Source organism: Molothrus ater, chromosome 2, assembly GCF_012460135.2.
Source record: "Molothrus ater isolate BHLD 08-10-18 breed brown headed cowbird chromosome 2, BPBGC_Mater_1.1, whole genome shotgun sequence".
NCBI classification, from domain to species: Eukaryota; Metazoa; Chordata; class Aves; order Passeriformes; family Icteridae; genus Molothrus; species Molothrus ater.
Genome location: NC_050479.2, coordinates 27,658,436 through 27,685,114, shown reverse-complemented (window position 1 = coordinate 27,685,114; position 26,679 = coordinate 27,658,436). Strand labels below are relative to the sequence as shown.

Below are 26,679 nucleotides of genomic sequence, written 5' to 3'. Positions count from 1 at the left end.
TGTTACATTGAGTCACAGTATTAATTATAGCTCCTGGATGAACTGCTCAGGTCATGGTGTTCAGCTTGTCAAAACATTGGTTCCACATAGTGCAGGCAGATGACTCAGGCAGAATCAAAGGCTGGCATTTGCCATTACACTGAGGGTTCAGTGGAGGATTTTTGGTGGATGTCAGCGACAGATGACATGAACTGAATATTGGTGCTAGGAAACCAATATTACCCTAAAGAGAAATATGTTACTGCATCATTTTACAATCTTAAGGTTATCAAGTCCAACCAATAACCCATCACTGCCAAGCCCACCTCTAAGCTATGTCCCCCAAGTGCCACATCTACATGTCTTTTAAATAGTTTCAGTGATGTTGACTCTACTCCACTTCTCTGGGCAGCTTGTTCCAAATGCTTGACACCCCTTTGCATGAAAAAAAAAATGAATTTAGTGTCCAGTCTAAACCTCCCTTGATGTAACTTGAGGTTGTTTCTTCTTGTCCTGTCAATTTTTTGGAGCTTGGTGGACTTGAGCTTCTCTTTTCAGGCTTGAAAAGATGGTTCTTTTCACAGCAAGTGTCTCAGGGACATTTGATGTGCAGCCACTAGTATTGAGTGGCTGACCTTTTTTATTATTCTTAAATTGGAAATGAGGATGTAAGCGTTATATGAAATGCATCAGTGCAAATGCATCCTCAAATTCTATAGATTTTGAGGAAATTGGATACAGAATTTGGATACCATAATGAAGGAGGCATGCAGTTGACTACACAGGGTGCAAAATTCAAGAATAACCAATAATACGCTGTGTCTCATGCAACACAAAATTATTGGAATTCATGAGCTTCTCATATATGATACTGTTTGTTTTGTTTTCCCTGTCTGCACAGGATTGAAAGAAACAGTAGTGGGGGAGGAAGAGATGAGTGTTTTAAAGAGTATCAAATATCTGTACACAGAAGTCATTACTTGGTTTACACAGAGCATGACTTCATTTGGTAATAGACATAATCAGCAGGAAGAAAACGCAGTACTTTGCTGAAATATTACTTATAACAGGGAAATGCTGTAGTTGCATATTGCTCTCCCTTTCTACAAATTCTGTCAGAGGCTGATATTTCACTGTGCCTGAATGAATGATAAACATTGTGTGGGAAGCTGCTACTTACCTGTCTGTTCCAGTTATATTTACTTCCTTATGGAGAGATGGAATGTGAACCTTCTCTGTTTGTGGAGACCAAAGCATTTTTTTGGACATGTTTATACTAGAATAAATTTATACTGGAGGATATGAAACAACTAGAATTGCCTTTTTGTTTGCCCTGTTTGAACTCCCACCACATAAGCTTAATTACGCATTTTGAGGTGAAGACTAAAGAATGAAACTTTCAGGAACTTTCAGAATTCACCTGATTTTTACTGCAGTGGTTTCACAATGGTTTTCCATGTTTTTAATAGAAAAAGTAGTTAGAGCAGTGCTGAGCACATGTGAAAATCCTACCTGTAAAATGTGCATTTGAATGATATAAAAGATTCATACTTTTTTCAAAATGCCTTAGGAGACCAGCTTAACACGGAAAGTATTTTATTGCTTAAGAGATAAACAATTGCAGCAACCAGATCCCAAGAGTGTTTTTAATTTCAATAAAAAACCCCCACAAAAGGTCAACTAGTGCTTTAAAATGTTGGTGCAGAAATCAGAGCAGGGCACGGCAAGCCCACGCGTCTTTTGCAGCCAAACTTCTGTTGTAGGTGTTCTGTTTTTTGCGTGTGAGAGTCGCCGCATAGCATCTGTTAATGCATCATTGAAATGAAGCCACTGGTACCTGCGGGGGAGGTGGTGGGACGCACTGTGCTTACTCCTCCCCGCCTGTCCCCGTGTCCCGGCAGCGCCGGCGTGCAGCGATATGTCACGGTGGCACCAAGAGCTGGCCAGGCAGCAGCTGCCTTTGCCAAGCACCTTCTTTGGAGCCGTGACTGCTCCGCACACGGCTATTTGTGGCCGTGTGGAATGCTCAGCGGGCTTGGCTGGCCACCGAGCCGTCTCTGTAAGAGTCCCTGTCTGCCCCGGGCAGCATGGGCAGCCAGGTTGGGAAGCTGTGCAGAGAGAGAGCAGCGTGGAGTGAGGCGGCAGTCATCCTTCAGCAGGGATCAGGCAGCGTGCCTGGTTTTGCTATTGTTTACCAAAGCCCTTCTGGTAACCGCAGTGGAACACTTCTCCCTCCCTCTTCTACCGTTTCCTTCAGCACCTTCCCTACCACCAGTTTTGGCTTCTGATAGGATCCTCAGTGTGCCCAGAGGAGACTGTCTATTTCTTTCATACCTACCTTTTCTAGTTAAACACTCAACTTCTTTTCTCCCTAGCACTGCATTACAACAGGCTGCTTGCTATGCTTTGTCCCACATCCCAAGGAATGCCCTTGGGAAGCTGCTGCAAAACAACCCCTTACATACTTCTCACTCCCCATGGGCAGGTTCACCTCAGAGTAACCTAGAATTCCCTAATGAAAATGCAGTGTATTTTTAACAATGTATTTCAGATCTTGGCAGCATGCCTCCTACAAAATGTCAGAAAAGAGAAGGATGGCCAGCTGCTCTGGATTTGTGGATTACCAGACCTCCACAGTAGAAGCTGTGTTTTGCTTCAGTAGCATAAAGGACCGTTCTAAACTCCTGTCAAGCTCCTTCTTGTTTAATGGAAAAAATCGGGAGTCATTCCTCCAGCAGCAATGGTAGTATGACTGGAGAACCAGGCAGCTTCTACTTATTGCACATATGGAATCCTATTACTTTGAAGGAAGATAGGAAGATAATATCAGGCTTTTTGGATGGACATCTTACTGCACTAACTTGCTGTACTACTTGTTTTGCTACAGCCATGCAGAAGAGTGCACAATAGCAAGCTGAAGAAGCAATCAAATGTTTTCTTGTTGACCAAAGAGGATATGAGGCAGCAGAAGTGGCTTCCAACCACATTGGTCACCTGTGGATTTCAGGTTACTGCAAAATTGTGGTAGTCCACCAGGAGAAAGTCTCTACAGGGCACTTTTGATTTGCAGCAGCATCTTCCCAGGAGAATTGTCTGTGATCTGGGACAAAATATAGGAAAAGAGTCGGGAAATTGTTGAGAAGATAGTGATAAGAGGAAGAGATAGGCTGACTTGCTGTTTATTATCTTAGTGGCTTCATGCACCTTTACTAATCCTGGATAAATCAGCATTTTCAGTCCACTGCAGTCAGTCTCACTGAAGTTTTTTATATCCACAGAAGCTCAGCACTGACCTGTGCCAAAAGTGTTGGGAAGCAAGAGGAAGAAGAAGAACTGGCATCACTATACCTGCATGTCTGTTGGCAGACACTGCACATTTTCATCACTCATGTTTCAGAGAATGCAGAAACCTTTTATTCCAGGAGTGCAGTGGTGCTCTGGCAAGATCTTTGTGGCCTTAGGCTACAACCTGGTAATTGCTTCATCTGCAGCTTGCCCCATGACAGATAAAAATAGGGCTTGAGCTGCAGCCAGGCTGTGTCAGTGGTGAGGGTGCAGCCTCCTTAGCCTGTTAGAGCTTGACTCCTGGTAGCTCTGGCATAGGGTGAATAATCACACCTACAGACAGGCAAATAAGGAGGGTCATGCTGCCTGAGTTCCACCTACGCAGGGAAATAGCTTGCCTAGGGGGTTGCTCCTTGTTGAGGGGAAGTGAAGGAAAGACACTGACCCAACCCATTCTACAAATTTGTCAGCAGAAGCAGCAGCATAGGACTGTGTTGGCTGAGCTGCAGGAAGGTGGCTGCTGGCAAGCTCAGGCCTGCGTGGAGAGTGGCGTGTGGCTGCTGTATGCTTGCTGAACAAGCTGTCCTAGCTGGTGGTGAGAGATATGGCCAAAAACCATCAGCAGCCAGACCCTCTGTGGTAGGTCCTAGGGAAGGTGCAGGTATATTAAGAAATTGTAGCCTTGACTGGACATTCTGTCATATCCTGTGACCGTACAAGAGGAAATGGCCTCAAGTTGTGCCAGGGGAGGTTTAGATTTGAAATCAGGACAAATTTCTTCACAGAAATGTTGTCAAACACTGGAACAGACTGCCCAAGGAAGTGTTAGCATCAACGTCCCTGAAGGTATTTAAAAAATGTGTAGATGTGGCACTTGGGGACATGATTTATGGTGAACTTGGCAATATTAGATTAATGGTTGTACTCTGTGGTCTTGAGTTCTTTTTCAATCTAAATGATTCTGTTATTCTCTGATCTTAGTTCTAGTTTCTCTATTTGTTCCTGTTACTCATCTCCTTCGTGTCATCCTCTGCTTCCTCATGCCCCCTCACTGACTAGCAGATTCTTCAGCTACCAGTGTGCTGTGTGTCACGAGCACAAAGTGCATGCAGTTCTGCAGTTCAACTGATTGCTAACAAGGCTGAGACAGTTCAACACAAAAGTTAGTTACTCCAGAGGGCTTCCCAAAAGCCTTCCTTTTCTGCAGTTAAGAAGTGCTGGAAGCTGAGTATCCCACAAGCACTGTGCTTCAAAGAGGGAGAGCTTGAAGGAGTCTGAATTATTAGCTGCAAATCTTGCTTCAGTTAGTGTTCTTACACTGGATAGTTGTTCTAAATGCAGCACATCACTGGAAATAAAGGTTTGGTTTTCCTCCATATAGTGTCCATTATGGCATGCCTGTCAGTTTCATTAATGGCCTGAGAAACAAAACAGAAATTAAACCATCTGCCTGTACCTACCCCTTGTCTGAAGTACTGACAGGAGGAAAGACAATAAATAGCTAAATTCAACACGTATGACTTAGAAGACACAAGTGGAGCATTAAAGGCCATTTTTACAATGTAATTAACACACTATGGGCATTAAAGCAATATTTACCTGGAGACAGGAGTCTTCTGTTCCTGCTTTCCACTGTTGGTTTTCCCATGGTAAAATATTGTTGGACTCTGCCTCCATGCCCCCTCAGCAGAAAGAAGCTGCAGCCAAGTTTGGTGGTGAATTTATTTGCTCACATGGGTTACTCACACCACAGCTCTCCTGGGCAGCTTCTGTCAGGAGCCAGCAGCAAAGACCCTTTCCAGCATCCGAGTTTACATGAGGGCTTGGCAGGGGAGTGTTCTCCTCTGTGCACAGCCAGCCTCAGTAAATCTCAGCGTGACAGGCTTGCAGCCCTGCTGCTGAACTTTTAACTTGAAGCTCTAGCAGGGTGCTGAGTAGCTCCAGCTACATGACACGAGCTGTGAAAGTAAATCACTTCGCTGGGAACAAGGGGAAGTCCAGCATATTGTTTTGCAGACTTTGCCTACAGCTTCTTTGCAGTGTAAGGATAGAATATATACACCTGGGAAAGCAGTCAGAGCGAGATGGACTTCCAGCGCAGAGCTCAGCCCTTCCCCATCCCAGAGGATGAAGAGGTTGCGTACAAGGTCGCTCCCAATGCTCACAACTCCGCAGGAAATGAAGGCGAGAAACCGGTGTCAAAACTGCAACGTAGGCACAGTGAAATAAAACTCTACAAAGAGTTTTGTGATTTTTATGCAAAATTGTAAGTTTGTTCTGTTCAGCTTTGGGGTGTAACTGCAGTGACATTACTGTTCAGCTTTGGGGTGTAACTGCAGTGACATTACTGGTTTATTGTACATAATGTATTTTATTATCTGGGGCTCAGGCTGTGCAAGCTGTTCTCTCATCCAGCCTTTGCCACTGTTCTGCTTGAAACATTGCCAGTTGTAACTGTCAAGTAAAATTTGAATTGTTACTTTAAATTTCATCATTAATTGCATCAGAAACTTTTACCAGCAGTAAAAATGGTGTTGGAATTTTTAAAGTTGTCTCTCTGCCTTCAGGTTGTTTGCCATTTATTCTGGGCAAATGGATAAACTGCTTCATTAATGCAGGAGTATTACATACTCCACTAGTTTTACATATATGATGTGTTTCAAAGTGAAGCACTTTTTCCTGAAGAGGTAAACTGTTTTTATTTGGTCTTGAACTTTGTATCATGTTTTTTCTTGGATTATACTTTACGTACAGCAGTGCTTAGCATCCTTAATGCTAGAGCACTGATGAAGTGATGATGAAAGATCCCAGTTTCTCTTGTGATTATTCTTCATTTAGATTGATAAGGAGGATGGGGAAATGGACTGAGGTTTTGCCCCACAGAAAGCATACACAGTCCATGAAGACCATTGGCGAGCTTTATACTTGATCACAGTTTATATGTATAGTCACTGCAGTTTGTCCATAGGTCTGTCTGTTATGTATAGGTTAGACCATCCTGCATCTGATCTTCATATGAAATTTTCCCACTCATTTCCCTGTGAGGGCAGTGGATATTTGGATTGCAGTTTCCATTTTCCTCATCTGCAAAGATCAAAAGGGAGAGAAAAAAATGTGCCAGCTAATAATAACATGTCAGATGTGACCTTGTGTAGGGCTCTTCTGTGAGACAGAGTAAGAAATAGATAAAACACATTCCATTTTGAACCACGTGCTAGGTGTTTGCTTGCTCCCTTGGATGGTGTGCAAGGAATGAATTCAATTCCTATTGAATGTAGTGGGAGCCCAGAGGTCTTATCTCCTTGAAGGGATAAGAAGGAAGGCTTGGCATCTTGCAGAGGACTGTGGGCTTTGCACTTACAGGCACAGCATGATAGCTGTATCAAAATGTGTGTATGCATGCACATGTGTTTCAAATAATGTCACTTGTCTAATAACCTTCCAGATAAATTTTGAGTCATTGGTTTTGTCAGCTGACATCACATTGTAATGAAACCAGACCATTGCCCTATATTTGCTCTCTGCTATCATGTTATACTAGGGCAGTGGGATGATCCTGAAAGGCAGAGCTTTGAGAGTCTACATATGAGTTATGAAATGTTTGCAAAGGAAAAATCAAAAGAGCCTTTTTCTGACTTTAATTAACTGAAGCACAGCTGTAATGTCTTCTGCAGATGTGGACAGCTATCACTCTGCTATTTTTTTGGTCCTGTGCCTTTGAGAAGCAACCAAGGTTGCTACTTCAATATTTCTTTGCATCCCTGCATGGGTTTGCCAGCTTGTGTTGGCCTGTGTGTTGGTCACGGTGGGGCAGCCAGAGCTAGGAATCCACCCTCCCCCTTGGCCCTGGAGTGGATTGGCAATGATGATCTGAACTCCCTGAGATAAACTTTAATAAACCAATCAAAAATCCCATGACTTCAAACTAAATTTGTAAAATTACTTCAAGCTATGCAGAGCTCATATAAAGGATAATTATTTAACTACTCTGTTTTTCATTAATATCTGCCACACCAAATCCTGCACACTCTTTCACATTGTTTATTTAGAGCTCTGAACTAATACTGTTATATATGTACATTTTAGAATTTATATATTTATATATGTATATATTAGAATTGGTTTACAATAAATCGTTTATGTTTTCTTGTGTGATGCCAGTCCTCCGTCATTAATATTTGCCCTTATTTTCAGTAATATTAATGTATATCATAATTTTTGTAGTACTTTGAATTGCCTGTCTTTTTTCATCATAAAAAAGCCTGTAAATGTGTCTGTATTGGCAACATTTCTGTTTGGAGTTTTCAGTTAATTAGAGTGTATCACAGGGATTTTGTTTCTAAAGAGTTAGGGAGCAGGGAGAAGTGGTAGCTTTATTTCTGAGGAGGTGACACAAGCCATGAAGTTCATTGAAAAACTTGTGTTGAGCAGCTTAGCATTAGGGTGATGCAGTTTGGCCTGGTGAGGGGTGGGGGGAAGACCCATGACCAATGAGTGTGGTTCTCTATTTCGGCTAATTTTCTTTTTATTGTTTTCCTTTTGAATGACAGCAACATGGCCAACGCTCTTGCCAACGCCATCTGTGAGCGCTGCAGGGGGGGCTTTGCCCCTGCTGAGAAAATTGTCAACAGCAATGGTGAGCTGTACCACGAGCAGTGCTTCGTCTGCGCCCAGTGCTTCCAGCAGTTCCCCGAAGGGCTCTTCTATGAGGTAAGGGGGGCAGAGGAGCCCTCCTGTCCCCAGACCCCCTCTTGAGCCTTCATTCCCATAGCAGAAGTAGCTACAGGCAGGTGGATAGCTTAGAAAGTCCCATAGGAGGATCTGGTCTCTGAAAGAGTCTGCCCAGGAAAGGGAGAAAAAGAACAGGAGCATTTCTGTGCTAATTTGGAGGACATCAATGTATATAATGTTCTTTAAATGTGCGCCTCAGTGTTGTCAGCACTGAGAGAAAAATGCCTGGAGATCTTTTTCGCAGTGCATTTTTTCCCCCTGACACTTATGAATCTATTGTATCATACTAGAAATACACAGGAAACATCCTTCTTAGAGAAGAAAGTCATATAGAGGGAAATCCCAGCATCCTGTGGTCCATAGGAGGTTTATCGCTGAGTTAAATGAGTCCAGTTTGGAAAAGGGATGATCTGTGTATGAACATGCTGTGATCCAGACAGGGCCAGTGTAAGATCAACTCTTAAGTTTAACAATCTAGACCATTCAAAATTATCAGTTCTTAACACACTTTCAGGGGTTAAGACCTGATCACATTAATATTTCTCACTCTAGGTTGATTTGCCTCAGCTTAGGAGGGTATTTTGGAATAGGTTTCATTTTCTTTTACGTTCCCCAATCATGGGAATTCAGAACGTGGCTCAGCACAAAGTGGTAATGAAAGCTCTAGACTGGTCCATAAAATACAAAGTGATTAGTATAGGGAACAATAGATGGTGTGAGACAGGGAATTACTGTCAGAGAGATAAGGCCCTGTAGTTTATAATCCATCTTAGGGTAGCAGTTACAGGATTTGTGTCACATGATGAGCTGAAAAGGAAAATGAGCAGAGTGTAAAAAGAACAATTCTGTGATCTCACATACATGTGTCATCCTTTGGCAAGAGCACAATAGCTTATCTTCCATAGAAGCATTTCTAATTTTACAGAGCCGTGTTACGCGGTGATGAGGAGAGGCTGAGGGAGGAGTGTGGATTGCAAAAGAGACTGGCTAAGGGGATTCCTGGGGATTTGCTTTTTCTCACCTTGTTTGAGGATCAAAAGGCTCTAGGGATAGTGTTACACAAATTGTAGTAAATTAGCCTCTAGTGTTCCATAAGACATCAAAAGCTGAGCTGCAAGGCAGAATTAATTAAATAGAAACAAAAGAACACCCCCCTAGATACTTAACAAGTTGCATTACAATTGTTGATATATACTGAGCTGACTTGGGAAAGAGTCCATACTGACACGTTAAAACCTGAGGCAAATGTAAAGTGATAGGAACGTTTCAAAACTAAAATATTTGTAATTATGTTCATAAAATTGTCTTAAACTAATAAAATGTATTTTCTCTTAATAATGAATGCTTTATTCATTCTTTTTTTGACTCGAAAAATGATGAGTCATTCCAGGGACCTCTTTCAGAAAGTGGAATGGTCCTTAAAGATAAAAGTTTGGGAAATCATGCTCTAGGCAGCCTGTATCTTCTAGAGGAGACTACGGCAGAAAGAAAGCCCTACTTTTAGACATAGTTCAGGAATGTTACAATCTCTCTGTGTTGCTCATGGGTGGCCATACCTGAATCTCCATGGCAGAGGCAAGTATCCTAGTGGTGCTTAGATACACTGGATGTAGGCATTTTGCTTCCTACTGCTACCTTGTTAACATTCATATTCATGAAGATTGGTCTTTGAGCACTCTCTTACTGAAACATGCTGCTCTCAAAGACGGTAAGGCAGAAGTGAGTGCCATTAGATTGTCCCAGGAATTAAAATAACACTGTGTGCTAAACATGTTTTGGTTATTGTTGCTAGGGTTTTTTTTCAGGCTGGGTAGCCTGAGAAATGTTACATGGAAAGTGGAAAGTTTCAGTTAAGTCTAGATACTTCTTGCCACAATTATTACAGGGGTAAAATAACGTTGGATAGGCTGAGGGTACTGGGCCTGTTCAGACTCAAGAAGAGACGACTGAGAGAGAACCTCCTCAATGTATATAATTATCTGAAGGGAGGGTGTCAGAGGAGGAAGCCAGGTTCTGCTTGGTGGTGCCAAGCAATAGGACAAGAGGTAATGGGCAGAAATTGATGCACAGGAAGTTCCACCTAATAATGGGGAAGAACTTCTTTACTGTGCACTAGTGCAGGTTGCCCAGAGACGTTGTGAAGTCTCCCTCACTCGAGATACTTAAGAATTATCTGGGTGCAGTTCTGTGCAGTGTGTTCTAGGATGACCTTGCTTGAAGAGGGAGGTTGGAGCAGATGACCCCACCTCCAACCTGACCCATTCTGTGATTCTGTGAGAGGAAGGAAAGCCCTGAGCAGGTAGAAGGTGGGCTTAGGTTGGTGAGTGCTCAGGAGTGCCTGACAGTGCTCAGAGGACTTGAGATAATCTGCATCACTGTCAGGAAAAACTGAGACTGGAGAAGATAGGCAGAAAGGACATCTTCCTCAGACTGGCTTAATGCACTTTTTGAGAAGATGGATGTGTTTGGAGGTGTGGCCAGGTAATGTGTTTTTCTGAGCAGGTTCTGTGGGTAAACACAGGCATTGTTGGTTGCCCAGCATGAGCTTGTATTTACTCTGTGCCTGGTTTAGCTAAGCTACTACTTCTTGGAAATTATTTCCAGCTCTTAGCAATTAGGAAGGCAAATATTGTTCCCCTGCCTATAGCAAGCCTTGTATGGTTCCCCCAGTTAGTCATTAAGCTGCTTATCACACTTGCTGTCAAACACTGCCATGATAAGCCTTCACATTGTGTTCCACGGGTGGGGGTGGAACTGGTCAGGTCTCCTGTGCTGCAGGACTTATCTCTGGGCTGCCTTTGCAAGCCTCCCCTTCAGCACAGCTCTCTCTGCTGTGGCACTGGAGCCAAGTCACTCACAGGCAAAGTGGTGCCCTTCCACTTCTTAGAGTCTGCACAGCATAGCAGGGGTTTTGTGGATGTCCTCTGGGGCCTGTTAGAAATGATAGTTTGGATTCCTGAGACCTGCATGCCTAATGTTGCACATAAACTGTGGGTGTGGTGTATTTGATTTGTGTTCCAGTTTGCTCAGTAGCATCATTTTAGCAAGTTTTTTTATGCACTCAATCTAAACAAAAATTAGCACAAGCAGATTCCAGTAGAGTTCTCTGTTCTTTGCTGTTGAGTGTGAAGTGGTAGCAATTCTGGTCTGCTTCTACTCCACCACCTGGAAGATGTGTATTCCCTAGAGCTGCTATTGAAGAATTTCTCTATAGGTAGCAGTGCACAGTCCTCTACTAATGGCAGAAGAGATGTTCATGTTTGTTTCCATTCTCAAGTGTTTTCTTAAAATGGTTTTTACCAAAAGCTGCCTTAGAGAAACAATCTCTAAAATCTCAGTTTTTGTGCATGACTTTCCACTTAAGTTAGCTAAAAACATGCAGGTAAGATGGAGGTTATTTCACAGCAAGAGGTTTTATGCAGGGCCATTCACCTTATGGACCTTCAGCACACAACAGTGAAACGCTTGCTTCTAAACTATGTACTGTAAGATTTGTTACAGAAGCTCAAGGCTTTCTGTGATCATAACTGCTGGGTCATCCACAAAGGGCAACACAAAGGAGCAGAGGTTGAAAATAGAAACAAGACTGAATGGAAACCAACCTGCCTGATGCAAACAAAGAGGGGAAGAAAACCTGTTTGGTCTGTTCAGATCAACATATGGTGGCTTTGAAATCCAAGCAAACCTAAGCATCCCTCAGTGGACCACCTGTTTAAACAGAACAGGAAGCTTTCAATTTTTTTTTCTGTTTGGAAAGGATTTTATCATGCAGGAAGCAAGCACAATTCACAATGAATGAGTAATTTCCATTACTCTTGAGAAAGTAATAGCCCTGTATCTCTCAATTATTTTTTTTAAAATAAAAAGTAATCTGTTTTAGAGTATTACACTGGAATAGCACTTGATAAATTTCTGACAGAGACTTTTGAAAAGGTCTGTACTGAGTTAATGTCTTTCTGTTCCTAATAGGTGCAATTCAAGTTTGGCACAGGAATTTTCTAACCATAAATATCTAGTGAAATGTTTTATTGGCTCCCCATCCTGCCAGTTGCAAAAGTATTTATTATATTTATATTGTATTAGATTCTTGTCATTTCATATTATACAACAGGTGATCTTGAACCACATTTCTGTATTTTCTGTCTATGCACAAATACTTACTTTCTGGGTAGTATTTTGTGCTACTCACTTGGTTTTGTCTTAGGCCCAGTGAAAAGAAAGGAGCAAGGTTTCCTGCTGTCCTCCTTGTTCCACTGTTTAAACTGAGACATTCAAATCCAAACATTTTATAGTATACCTGATATTGTCTACCTGGTTTTGACATGCTCATTGGCATTTGTGTCTAATAATAATGGTACCTGAAGGTATCTAAACATTTCCCTTCATTTCAGCACATATTTGCCTACATGTTTTTACATATTCTTTGGCTAAGCTACTAATGCAGTGCTGTTGAATCTTTTTATTCCATATGGGTTTTTTTTCAGTGGGACCTTGAACTGTAGCTGAACTTACATAAGCTGTGATAAAATTCAAATCCCTTAAAATCAATTTAACTTGATCGATGTAATGAACTTTGCTCTTTAATATTTGGACTTGATTATTTTAAGGGTCTTTCCCAACCTAAATGATTTTATAATTCTATGAAATAAGCATCATGAAGGAAAAGGCTTATTTCCCTTCATGGTTTGGCTGAACTGCTCCATAAATTGCAAAGATTTCTGCCCCTGGGTGTTCTTCCTACTCCAACCTCCACCCTCAGGTATGCTGGGTCATTCTGGCAGGAAACGTAGAATGAGGAAGACATCAAATAGGTTTGAGGAAAATGCTTCTCCCCTCCTGCTGGCCAAGACTGTTTGTTAGCTAGTTTCCTGCTCAGAATGTGTTTGGTTGCTTCAGTTTCAGTAGTCTGTCAAAATTCAGACGTCTCTTGTGATGTAAAGGGGTGACAGAAAATGCCTTACCCTCTCAGCAGTACTGGAGAAATTATGTGCTATTAACACTACATGCTAACTAGTAGGTGAATTAAGGTGGGTGGATGTAATGCCTAGCACATGTAGCTCATGGTCTGGTTGCTTTTGCTCAGCCCCTCTTGTTTTACTACCTAATTGTATCTGGAAACACAATAGGCTGTTACTGCATTTATGTTAAGTGCAAGTTCCTCATCCCTCTTTCTATTTGCAGTTTGAAGGGAGGAAGTACTGTGAACATGATTTTCAAATGCTTTTTGCCCCTTGCTGCCATCAATGTGGTAAGTTTTAAGGTGAAATACTTCACACTGATCACAAATGGGAGTGTCACTGGGGGAAGATGTGCTGCCCTTGTATCTGTTTCCTGGGAGGTGCTTATGTTCAGCTGAGCATCTGTACTTCAGGAATGAGCTAGACTTCAGAGAAACTGGGGAGTTGCTTTTTCTAAAGGTCATAAACCAGTAGGATTTAAAATTATTTAAAAATTTATTTATTAAAAAAAATAAAGTTCTTTTAGTAAATAATTTAGCTGTTGAGCCAATGATCCAATGCACAGACCATTCACAAACTCCTGATTGCATATACAATTATATATAATACTTGTGATTATTTATATCTGTACATCTCTATGTGCTGACATTTGTCCCTTCTCATGTAGCTGAAACCATGCAACAAGACTTTGTCATCTGCTTTGACTCTTGTAACCCACATGTGCTGTCCTACTTCACAGAACCTGAGACAATATTCATCATCTAGTGTTATAATCAAGTGATGGTCAGCTGGACCCTGCTGATTTTTTTGAAACAAATACCTTTCAAGCTTCAGTGCCTAATATCCATCCTACATGATACTGCTTTTTATTTGCCACTGTTGATAAAAAGCACAGGCTGCTTTTTATTTACACTGTTGATGTAGATGCTTGTACATCAGCTGCACTGTAATCACTAGCATGTTTTCTTTTTCCCCTGTGTGTGACACATTTTGCTGGGCCAGAACTGGGAAGTTATTACTTGGCTATTACCTAAACTGCTTTGAAAGCCCTTGTGTTTCTTTGGCACCTTTGGCAAGGTGCTAAAGCTTTAATTTATCTCAGTGAGGCCTTTCCTTTTGTGGAGGGAGATGTTGATGCTAAGGGAGATGTTGACCAAGGGAGAGGGAAGCAGATGCTATGGAACTATGAATTTAAGGCTGCAGATGTGAACAAGCAGAGGAAGAGGAAGAAATGAGTTGGTGGCAATTTGTGAGGAGCTATGCTATCTCCAGGATTTCTCCTGCACGGTTGGCACAGCTCCACCTTCTCCTATCCTCTCTCCTGGTATTGCCAGCTCCCTTAAAACATCATCAAAGTCCTGCCCAGAGCTGGGCTTTTCCACTGCTTGTACTTAGTAAACACTGACAAAGTCATTGGGGCTGTTGTCAATGATGAGGCCTTGAGCATTCCTGACATGTCTGGAGTCCATTGGATTTGTTCTTGCAAATCCATGAATTCATGGGAATGCTACAGAGTTGCATGCTGGATGTTATCATCCACACCGGTACCTACCTGATCACTCCCCTTTGGCAGCTCTTGGAGTTGTTCTCCAAAGCCAGAACTCAGCCTCTGACAGCACTGGGAAGCTGAGCTCCCAACACGTTTTGCACTGCTCAGAACCCCTGTTACACTGTCCATCAGCATAGAGAACAATCAGGTCACATGTGATGGACGTCACTGCCTGTGCAGGACAGTCACACTGCACGCAAAACATTAGTTCTCACACTGTTTTTTTAATGCCTTATGGGACAGGACTCTTTGTGGTAGGTCAGAAGCTGTGTTTGTTGGATTGACTGTTCTGCAGCTTCACTGCACCCTTTGCATTTGGACTCCATGGGAGTTTTTCTGCAGGATGTCCACAGCCACCCAAGTTCAGTTCTGTTGTGCCTTGAGTATAGAATACCTTCAAGGCTTGGTCCTAGTGGAGTAGAAACCTCTGCTATGTACGAGGCAAATTAACATTGTCATACTCTTAAAGAAGAGAAGGAGAAAAATGATTAGGGCACAAGAAAGCACTTACTGTATTAAGTACTCCATCAATTTCTTAACAGCTTGAGAACAGATAAGTAAAACCAGTGAAGGGACCAAAATACGATTATTGCAGGGAGAAGGTGGAGTGTGCACATTGAAGGACTTGTACATAAATAGCAGAAGGTCCTCTATCAGCAAAAATGTTTTTTTTTTAACCCAAAACAAAAAACAACAAACAAACCCAAATTTCCAGGGTTTGGAATCAGAACTGTGATATTGAAAGCAATGTGTCCTACCAGATTTTGGGGTGAGGAAAGGAATGATGATTGTAGTCATTGTAGTGATTCATTTGTGAGTTACTTTTAAGTTTGTCTAGTATGGTGTTTTACATCCTGGTGTTGTGTTTCTTACAGGTGAGTTCATTATTGGTCGTGTTATTAAAGCCATGAACAATAGCTGGCATCCAGAGTGCTTCTGCTGTGATATCTGCCAAGCAGTATTGGCTGATATTGGATTTGTCAAGAATGCTGGCAGGTAAATCTCCACCCTTCCTTCTGTTAACTGATCATAAATTAAATGAACTAATAGTGGAGGACTGAGAGGTTTTGGTTCCTGAGGCTTTCCAGCTCGAATGGAGCAACTGAAGTATTTTCTGTGATATGGTCTAGTTGGGCATCACAAAACCACAAGATCTTAAAATATTGACATTTTGCCTGCTTCAACACCAAGTTTCATGGCAAACATTTTCTTTACCCAGTGACCTTTTGGGATCATTGTTATATGTAATAAGAGAGAAAACTTTCAGATACAGAAGCATTGTATTTTTTTTAATAAAAATGTTTACTTTCTTTTTCCAACTTGGTTCTTCAATTTTGGTCTAGTTTGGTGCCATATTTAATAACAATTGCTTAATGTTCAGTGGGACCCTTCACAGAGTAGGATATTTTTGCCAGCTGTGATCAAAAGAACGTTTTACAAGTGGATTATATGGCCATTGGCTTCTTATGTATAATACAATATACAGAATTATCTACAGAAGGACCTGTGTGCTCATACAGCTTTTAATCTAAATTTCTAAGATTTTGAAAGTAAAACATTCATCAACGAGAATCTATAAGAAACCTTGTTTTCTGTGTTTCAATACAGCTTTAACTCAGCTGAAGAAATTATACCCACCCCTGTGGTGACAGAAAATTAAATGATCACTCGGAACTTGGGCAATCATTTCGGTGCTTTGAACTTGTTTTGCCTTAGCAAGGAAGTTGTTTTAACAAGACTCAAAAAAGAGCTGATTGAAATGAGGTTCTGAGAGATTTTTGGTTTATATTTTGCACCTGTAGTACCAGGTAGCAATACTTACCTCTCTTTTTTTATGCCGTTTCAGACATCTCTGCCGTCCTTGCCATAACAAGGAAAAAGCCAGAGGCCTGGGAAAGTACATTTGCCAGAAGTGTCATGCTATTATTGATGAACAGCCTCTCATATTCAAAAACGATCCTTATCACCCTGATCATTTCAACTGTGCAAACTGCGGGTAACCTGAGTTCTGCAATGGGAAACAGCAAAATGCTGGCCTTATTTGCTTTATCAATTTAAAGTGGAAACTTGTCCTGTACAACTCACAAGAGGGGATGGGGTTTGGGTGTCTTGTGGCCAGATGTGTGTTACTGGTTTTGGCTTGTGGGGTTCAGACAACAGCTGACCTGCTGAGGACTAAAAAAAGATTGGACCCTGCAGGACAAGGCAGTACCTTACAAAATACCAAGCACTGGCACAGATATAATTTCTATAGTAGTGAAATGATATAGCTCACCATTCTGCTAGGGGGAGAAGTGGCTCTTTGTTGTTGCTTGAATTACTATCTTGCCTATGTTTTTTTTTTTTTAGTTCAATGGCATCCAAACTTTGTTCTTTTTTTAAAGCCTGTCTTTTTTAGAAGCCTTCTCCCATCTCATTTTATCATCTTCTGCAACTGCAGCACATGAAACTGCATATTTCTACATTCTGCACTTATGCAGAGATGAGCATTGGAGAATGGAGCATTATAGGACATAGCATGGATTCTTAGTTTATTTCTGCTGCACAGGAAGCTACTGTCTCAGTGCCACAGCAAAGGCTGATTTGAATAACAGTATGTAGTGTTACATCAGTGGCAACCAGTTGAGAGTGATTGTGCATTTGTGTGTATTTGTGATTACAGTCACTTTTAAGGTTTAGCTTAAGGTTCTCAGTATCTAACCATGCAAATTACTAAAAAGTAGAGTTTATAAGATTCTGCAATGGGAAATGATTAAGTCTAGCTCACGTAGGTCTCTAGTTCTCTTTCTCTAAAGTTTGATACAAGGAAAATGTAACTAGATATAGAGGACTACATTTTACTTTCAGTTGCACTTTTGCAAATCTAAAATAAACTGGTGATAAGTGCCAGAATATAAACCAAACATGTTCAGCTTTCACACACAGACTTGCACTGCTTAAGCAGAATGACAATAAGTCAGTAGCTGTTTCCAGAGAGACTCAGTGCACCTTGCTTTGCAGCCTGTTCTCAGCTTACTGAGATCAGGGGTGAACTGTGTTGAATTGTGTTATATTTGATGCAGCTGCATTACTCTAGTATAAATATAATTTCTAAAGCAAATGCTGATTTTTTTTCGCTCCACTTTTCACTTGAGAGTGGAAACTCAAGAGTTGACATTTCTGAGTGCCTTTATTCATGCTCTCAATTCATTAACTTCTGAACAGGAAGGAACTTACTGCTGACGCTCGTGAGCTGAAAGGAGAACTCTACTGCTTACCCTGCCATGACAAAATGGGTGTCCCCATCTGTGGGGCATGTAGGAGACCAATTGAAGGCCGTGTGGTGAATGCTATGGGCAAACAATGGCATGTGGAGGTAAACATCAGATGCTAAATGATCTCTCTTGCAAATGTAAACCTTAGCATATTTATCTGTGTTTTTTCTGTTCAATTTCAATGAAAGGATTCTCAAAGTTTGCAGCAATGATTCTCTAAATGCCTTCTCCAAATCCCTCTTCAACCTTATTGTGGCCAGTCTTCCACTGTGAAATAGGAGTTACTTATCACGTTACAGAGAGCTTTGACTGTGAAACTAAAATCAGTAATTCAAAGGAAGCCCAGCAAGGTCCTTACAAAATAAAATTTCAGAGCTCAAAGCAGTTCATGTGGAAAAACAGTCAAATCTGTGCCAACCGTGTTACTAAGCATCATAATACCCCAGGTACATATTTCTTTAACAGTTCATGTGAGAGTTCATTTTTCAAGACCACATACAAGATTTAGTTCCACATCTTCCATTTTAATTAGATAAATTGTTTATTTCTTCTGTTATCTTGTAAAAGTCTCCTCTAGGAAATGCTTTCTTCACAAGGGTACAATGATAATGCAAATTATTTAACAACTCAATTCTGTTCATTGATAAAAATTGAGACTCCATTGCTTGATTTTGTTTTGTAACTTTTGGATTGAAATGTTGAAGACATTAAAATAATTAATATTTTAATGGCCTAAATGTAGAAACAAAAGTTTTAACTCTGCTTTTCAAGATGGCTTAGTAGGCTTCAGCCATGTTCAAGTAGTGGACATGGTTAGTTTGCTTTCCAGAAAAAATAACATTACTTCCAAAAGATAAAAAAATGTATTGTAATTTTCTTTGTAGCATTTTGTTTGTGCAAAATGTGAAAAACCATTCCTGGGTCATCGTCATTATGAGAGAAAAGGCTTGGCATATTGTGAAACCCACTACAATCAGGTATGGTTGCATATTTTTAAATGGCATTAATTGGTAAATTACAAATAGGTTTTATTAGATATAGATGGAAAACCATGAACACTCTTCTGTTTTGTTAAAGGCACCTCTGGATGTAATGGCAATTAGCGTATGTTCTGTTGCATTTAATTTATACAGATTTCCCTCTTCATCTGTGGGGCATTAAAAACTGCAGGTATTTCACAAAGGCTGGCCAGGGACAATCAGCATCAAGTTGTTCTTCAAGCTTAGTGGTACTTAAATAGAGCTGTTACAGGGCTTTGACGTGTCTGTGGATCAGAGCAGCTAATGACAAGTAATCTCTCCTAAGAAAATAAAGAAGATTTGCCACTCACTGACTGCGTTTGGAGGCCCCAGTGAGTCCCGTGGGTTTCCCTGCAGCTGCTGCTCTAAGACATTGTGTGTTGATATGTGCTCCTGCTCAGTCATTAGGTTGATAAAGACTTCCAAGACTAAATTTGTCAGAAGACACCCTCTAGTGACCACTTGCATTTATGTAGAAGTTACATGTGGCAGCACCACCCCTCTCCAGACGCCCTTGGATGGGGAGCCACCCCACGATGCACGGACATATTTTTCTTTGGAAGCCATCTGTGTCACGTCACATTCACCTCCCTTGCCTACATAAATACCTGAGAGAGGTTACGCCTGGGAGTTGTATGGCACCTGCTAATTAAAGATGGATTCTTAATTGGTCATTAGTGATGGAGGGCAGATGGTTGGTGCTGGCACACTTGCAGACTGTAAATGCTGTGACGTTCATAGTAATAGTGTTGGGGATGGGCCAAGTCTGTGCACCAGACAAGAGCTGTATGTAGAGTGGATGTCTTTTCTGAGGTTAACTACTACAGTAAAAAAACATACATACATGAAGTTTTTGGCACTTCTTCTTATATTGTGGACGAATGCTAAGCCTGGAAAAAGAATTATTTTTTTTGCCTGAAATTTTCCTTTTTTTTTTTTTTAATAAAGATAGAATTTTCTTACAGTTACAGTAATGCATTATTTTAGTCATGCATCTTAGTCCAAATGTTACATTTTCGGGTTAGTAACCATATGTACATGACACCATTTTCTGGTTAGTAACTATGTGTACGTGACACCAACTGCTGTATTTCAAATCTTCAGGATTAGAGAAATCTTGAAACAAAACAAAATCTTACTCACGGAGAATCAAAGTAGATAAAGGTTTTCATCTTCAATATTATCAAGACTTTTTGTGATGAGATGATGTAAAATGTACTTGGAAAACCAAACCAGACTTGCCAGCATTCTCTTTATTTCACTGGAACAAACAGGAAAGCAGTTGTGCCAATCAGCTGAAACATAGTTGTTTTACTAGTTTGATAAGTTACCTTCAATAAAATCATTATATTAAAAATTCATTACTTCTCTTTTCTCTTCAGCTGTTTGGTGATGTTTGTTTCCATTGCAACCGTGTGATTGAAGGAGATGGTAAGCATTTCTCTGTTTCCTTAAGGTTCCTTTTTGATGGAAATTCTCTTCAAAAGTGAAAGTAAGGGGGAAGCAGCCCAGTTTTCATTAAAACAAAAACAGATGTTCTCTTCACTGGAAATTAAATTAGAGCTGATTAGTCAGGTATCAAATGTTAGGAAAACCTACCATCATTTCATGATGATAAAAGACGACCCCATGGCCAAAGAGAACTGTGAAACCCCTTAGTGACAGCAGAGGCCAGGGGTGCTGGAAGATGCTCATAAGTCACTCCCTGCCACACCACCTTCAAAAAAGAACACATGCAAGAGTAAGAAGGAGCATACAGGCATCTCCACAAATGAATTTGTGGATCCTGAGCCAAATTTGAAAAATATTTAGATATGAAAGACATAGGTAGGCACTGTTAGGAATTTTTTTTTAGATGCCTTGTTTCCATTATGCCAGCGTGAATCCTGGATATATTTACCTATTTGAAGCACCTGTCTTTTGAAAATCTAGGCTTATGATAATGTCACAAAACCAGGAATGATCATACTTGGAAATATATGTCCTGTAAAGGCAGAACTGCAAGTAATTGGTTTGGTTTGTTATTGTTTAATTGGGTTTTTTGGGAGAAGGACGTGGGTTTGAGGGTTTTTTTGGGGTTTTTTTTGATAACTAGCTCTGATGAAATGCCAAAAGCAAATTATTCTACCTGAAATAATGTGGCATTATATGCCTATTTATCCTGTCCAAAGTGAATACTATGTTAGCTTCATCTAAGCCAAAGGCATTAGCAAAGCAGGAGGAAGCTTCTAACATTCAAAAAGAGATATAAACTAGTTTATAGTCATGTAACTATAGGGTAAGCCATCTGCATCCTGTAGATGTGCTTTCCCTAGATTTTCTGGACTGCACTATGCCTGCAGAATGACAATCCAAAATGCTTTAGAGGAAAGAGTCCTCATTTTCAGGAAAATTCTACAGGAATGAGTAGAAACTGAACTTTTCTGATAACTACATCTCTGTATGATTCTAACCTTTCACCATATATTCTGATACCCATAATGTAAGTTTTGGTCTCTGAACTGAAAATAATACAGTATACACTAATTTCTTTCTTTTCAGTGTATGTCTTCAATTACATTTCTTCTTTCAGCTCTGCATACAAATTTTGAGTTAGCTGTCACAAATTTGGCATCCCATATTGTTCTCTGTTGGGTGAAACAAATATCTGTAGCAGCAGTTTTTCAGGAGGGTGTCTATGACTGCATTACTGAGGTTGCTTGGGAGTAAAGACTTTCACCTGTCTAGTATTATTCTGGAAAGTAGTGGAATAACTGTGTATCTGTGGACATGCTTGCCCCATAGTGCAGGAAAAACCCTCTGCATGACAATGCTTTGGTTTTCCTTGTTGTTGACAAAATACCATGAAAAAAACATTGAGAGATCAAGTGAGAAAAACATTATAAGAAAAATATTATCCTGCATTCTCTAACTTAGGAGAATTTTGTCAGGGGAAACTGGAAAGCTGTACTGAAAAAGAGAAAGAACAGGAACTGGATTTACCTACAGAACAAATAGGAAATAGTTACTTTCTCTTCAACACAAAGAATAAAGAGAGTCCAGTTTTTTTTTTCACCTTGGTAGTGCTAATTTACCAGCAGTGTTTGGTTGCTGGCTTCACATTATTTACTTCAGCTGGGCAAGTGCAACTGTTGATTGCAGTGCAGTCTGAACTGGATCTGAGAAATGAAACTGTATGAAACATAAACACAGTTGTGCTGGATTGGTCTTCAGCTGGAAGCATTTCCTGATTAAGTTGGAACCTGGCCTCACAGAACCATTGCCTGAGATCAGCTGGATATGAGATGAAGTGGAAGCAAAAAATAGGAGGCAGAAATAGGTTAAGCTGGTCTTGCCTCAGGGACAGCTGTATCAATGCTTCACAGTCCTGCTCATTACACTCTAACATGTGCCTCGCCAGTCTGGCCATGTTATTATGATCCTTGATACAAGAATCAATGAGTGTTCTTCACACCTCATGAATATGTAAACTTAAAATTTTTGTAATCACTTTTTTTTTAATTGGTAAGGCTAATGATTTCTTTTTTCCCGTCTCCCTAGTTGTGTCTGCTCTGAATAAGGCATGGTGTGTGAACTGCTTCGCTTGTTCAACTTGCAACACTAAGTTAACCCTCAAGTAAGTTTATGGATAAGTGTGATGTCTTCAACACATATCAGTGGCTCTCTTCAAAGTGTAGACGTTGCTATAGTGTAGCTGTTCCTGTATGAAAAACATGTAAACAACATCAAGGAAATAAGTGTCTCTTCCTCTTGCTCCACTCAGTATTTTCCATCTCTTTCCACTGTCTCTTCAGGTCTTCCTTCAGTTAGTCTTCCTAACTCTTCTCCTTTTCCATCCTTTATTTTTTCTTGTTTAACTCTAAAGGGATAAGTTTGTTGAAATTGATCTAAAACCTGTCTGCAAACACTGTTATGAGAAAATGCCCGATGAATTTAAGCGACGACTTGCCAAACGGGAACGTGACGCAAAGGATAAAGAGAAGCAGAAAAAGAAAAAGCCAATCTGTTTGTAAACTTCCTTTCCTTCTCACCGCCACCTCTGCTCCTTTCTTCTGTGGTTAGTCCTAAGGATGTTTTTTTTGCACTTTTGCATGGAGTTATGGCAGTCAAAACCAAAACATTTTTCACGCAGCTGCAACTTGAAGTACTAACTTGTTATTCCATTATCTTATGTTTAGTCTACAATTAGATTTGAAAGGCTTCCTAAATTACACGGTTAAAAAATATGAGCTTTTGGGTAAAATCTGCATAGCTTGCTCAACAGGGTATTGTAATCACTGTCTGCAGTGTATAGAACTTATAACTTAGTGTATTTGTATAAATTGGGAGGCTAATTTTTTGCTTGTGCACATTTAATAGGAGGGTTTTTTTTTAATTCTTTTTTCGCTATCTCATCTGCTAAAACTTTGTCTGTTTCTTTTGCTTTGTTGTTTTAGGAATAAATTTGTTGAGTTTGATATGAAGCCTGTCTGCAAAAAATGTTATGAGAAGTTTCCTCTAGAGCTGAAGAAAAGACTGAAGAAATTAGCTGAAACTTTGGGAAGGAAGTAAAGACTTCATCTGCTCTCCTCTTCCTTTGTGAAAGTCTTATAGATACTACTTGTGGGGTAGGGGGGAGTTGCTGCTTTGAGGCTGCAGTCAGACAAGAGATGCTGATGTATGTCTTCTATCAACACAAAATATATTAAGATTCTCTGTTCTCTATACATGATGCTTACTTGTTGACAAACAGACCATACTTCCAAAATAAATACCAGCTCACCTGAAAGGTTTTTGACCAATAATACCATTGTACTGATGCAGGTGGCCCATTCTGTACACTAATTCTCTGTGGAACTCTACAGAGAGAGAAAATTTGCTTGTGAACACCACCTGTGAAAACAAACTTTGCAAATGTGCCCAACTTTAGGGATGTGTATTGTCATTTATGTTAGTGAAAATATTAACCTTCATATTAAGCATGCAGACAAAACTCACCCAGCTCAAGTGATTTGGGCAGGAAACCAGGACACTTTGCCTCATGGAAAAATTCACACATGGAGTTCAGGCCAAGTCACCTCATTAAGGAGCCTTGTCTCAGATGGTTTGAAAACTATCACATTTCTAAATACAGCCTAACTGTACAAACGACATACATAAAATTATAAACATGATAGATTATGCTTATATGAGGAATGTTTCTACATCAGGCTTAGCATGAGATACTTATATAAAAAAATGTATTCCTATTGCAAGAAATGAGCATACTCAGAACTACTTGAATTTTGCTATATTCCACTTAAAATAACACATTAACTTCTATATATGCTTTTGCATTCTATTTACTTTTTGTGCCTTATTCTGCTGGACCATACATAACAATGTACCATTAAATATATATAGTTTTATATTTTATTTCATATTTTTATGCAGAAACTATTATAGAAGGTATTTTCAAAAGATAACATACTTTGCCTTAATTATACAGGATGCAAGAAGTACTTTATTTGAAATGTGAACATCTGCATTTAAAATCTAGCTTCTAGACTTCATTGATTTTCAGAACAATACTGAAAATGCATATTTCAATTAACTGGCAATATTACTTTTACACCTCTGTGTGTAAATATGCAAGGTTTGATCCTGCTAGGATCTACTTTTTTAGCCATCCTCAAGGACTGAGCTTACAAATAATAGAAATTCTTTATAACATACATTTAATTGTTTTATACTGTTGAGTTCTGTCCATGCAAATTTGTTTTATTTTTCCCTTTGTTATAGAAAATACAGCTACTTAGGTCTTCTTGATGGTACGAAGTATGCAAACTTTTTTTTTATTTTTATACATTAGTGACTTAAACAGATGTTATGTAATTATGTAACAGGAAGTAAAATTTTCTTTCCTGTTTATGAAAAATTAGTTACTTTAAAACAATTGCTTTCCTGTGTCATCAATAAAGGCCATGTTAGTAACCTTGTATTGCCTCTCTGAAATAAATGCTTGAGATGGGTGGGAAAGCAGTAAGGCTCTCTTGGATCCCTGAGCTTTTACCTGTGACTATGTAAATACTTCCTTATTAACTTGATTTAAAGGAGACATAAGCCTTTCCTAAAGGCATATGTCTGTATGTAGTTTCAAGGTTCATAAAAGAAACCACAGTTTGTTTCATAAGGAATAGCTTGATTATTCTGGATATTTTCTCAATTGGCACAGTCACTAGGTTTTCCTAAAGAAAGTATCTCATCTGAGTGTAAAACATACACCCTCCTGTTAACTTTATCTCTCCTGTTTTCACTGTAACGAAACCGTCACCCCAAACTTCCAGTTTATTACTAGGTAGGGTATTTTTTGGCTATTTTATCCTACATAATTAGTGAATGCCATAACATTCATAAATGTAGTCAGTCTCTGACCCTGGTGAAGACTATACAAGCTTAAAATGTCCTCAAAAATTGTTTACTTAACTAGCACAGTAGCCCTATTGGAATTTTGGACTGTGCCATGGATTCAGTAGACCACACACACTCTTGCTTCCTCCTGAAGTTAAACCTGACTTCTAGGTTTTCATGTTACACTGCCTGTACATCTCCTCCTTCAGCCTGTGTGTGCCCAGCCTTACTGCTCAGGGTTGGGAAGGGTCACTAGCCCCAAAGCTGAATGACAAGACCTGGCTCATATCCACATTGCTCAGGGTTACATCCATCTGCAGCACAGTGGCCTCAGATTTCCCTGCTCTCTGGTGGCCCTTGGGGCCTGGCACAGGCTGGGTTTTTCCATTTCCAAGTTCCTGATGGTGAACGCTGTGCTGTAGTTCAGCACCTTCTGTTTCATGAACTCTAGTGTGTGTGTCAGACCCCAGGATGCAGCACTCAAAGCATCTGAGGGTACTTGAGGGTTCAAAGCCTGATGAAGTGTGGAAAAATGTTGGATGGAAGGGACCACTAGAGATCAGCTAGCCCAGCCATCTGCTCAGAGTGGGTCTAACTTCAGAGTTGCATCATACAGAAGGTCTTGCTTGGCCAAACTGAGAACATCACCATGCAAGGTGATTTCACAGGACTTTGTGGATAGTATGTTCCAGTACTTCATCACTCTCATGGTGAAAATATTATTACTGGATTCCTATCTCAAGTGGAGTGTTCCCCAAATCCAAACTACTCTTTTGGGAACTTTGCCATGAACTGTCACTGGTACAATACCCCTGCACATGGTCACGAAGAGGATTAGTTAAAGCAGTGCAAGGCAGAGCCAGGGAGCAAGCTACTAATTAGGCAGCCTGGACAATTACACGTCTGGTGCTGAAGCTCACTTCCTGGCCCAAAGTATTATAAATATTTGAGTAGCTGCACATACTTTCCTAAAAGATGTTTTCTAGTACTGTTTTTCTACCCATGACGCCCTGTAAGGTCTGTCGAGGAATCCGTGAGCCTGGGATTTAGGAATGGATGCCTCAGGAGCTTTGTCCCTTTCTGCTGCACGGATCAACTCAATTATGCACGGGCAAGAGAGGTTCCTTTAGACAGCCTGGCCAGGCTGACAGCAGGGAGCACTCCAGAAACCCAGTGGATGTCGCTGTGGGGGGAAGAGCTGAGCCTAAAGCCTTTTGTCCTGTGCCCAGTACAGTGAGCACACCCAGTCAGGTTGCAGGGACACCTCTCAAGCCTGTGCTGTCCTGCCTGCTGGCGCGACCACCAGGGACAGCACAGGGAGTGCCACTTCTACAGCACCGGGTGGGAGTGACCAGAGCCAAAGTACAGGACCTCGTCTATATGAAGGCAATTTCCCATGCCTCCCCATCAGCTAAATGCAGTAATATTCTCCAGTGAGTCAAGAAAACTCTGATGTTCTCCTCTGCACCACCACCAACACTGCCATTACTTAGCTTGGCAGGTGCAGATAATAAATTGTTTGAAAATCCCAGCTG

General features: G+C 40.5%; 1 protein-coding gene across 5 annotated transcripts in view; it reads left to right on the top strand.

Moving 5' to 3' along the window:
* LIMS1 (LIM zinc finger domain containing 1) overlaps positions 1–24,732 on the top strand; it is a 67,169-nt gene extending 42,437 nt beyond the window's left edge. For 3 of the 5 annotated variants that reach the window (XM_054514023.1, XM_054514024.1, XM_036385961.2), the window contains exons 2-11: positions 7,815–7,974; positions 13,177–13,243; positions 15,378–15,498; positions 16,349–16,498; positions 17,707–17,857; positions 18,641–18,733; positions 20,158–20,206; positions 22,316–22,391; positions 22,641–22,832; positions 23,212–23,321. In XM_054514023.1, coding sequence (XP_054369998.1) covers positions 7,815–7,974; positions 13,177–13,243; positions 15,378–15,498; positions 16,349–16,498; positions 17,707–17,857; positions 18,641–18,733; positions 20,158–20,206; positions 22,316–22,391; positions 22,641–22,788 — 1,015 coding nt within the window. In that variant the 3' untranslated portion in view covers positions 22,789–22,832; positions 23,212–23,321. Of the gene's footprint in view, positions 1–5,182; positions 5,531–7,814; positions 7,975–13,176; positions 13,244–15,377; positions 15,499–16,348; positions 16,499–17,706; positions 17,858–18,640; positions 18,734–20,157; positions 20,207–22,315; positions 22,392–22,640; positions 22,833–23,211 lie in introns of those variants that run through there. The other 2 variants (XM_036385944.2, XM_036385952.1) reach the window with 2 other exon arrangements.
* Positions 24,733–26,679: the final 1,947 nt, after the last annotated feature.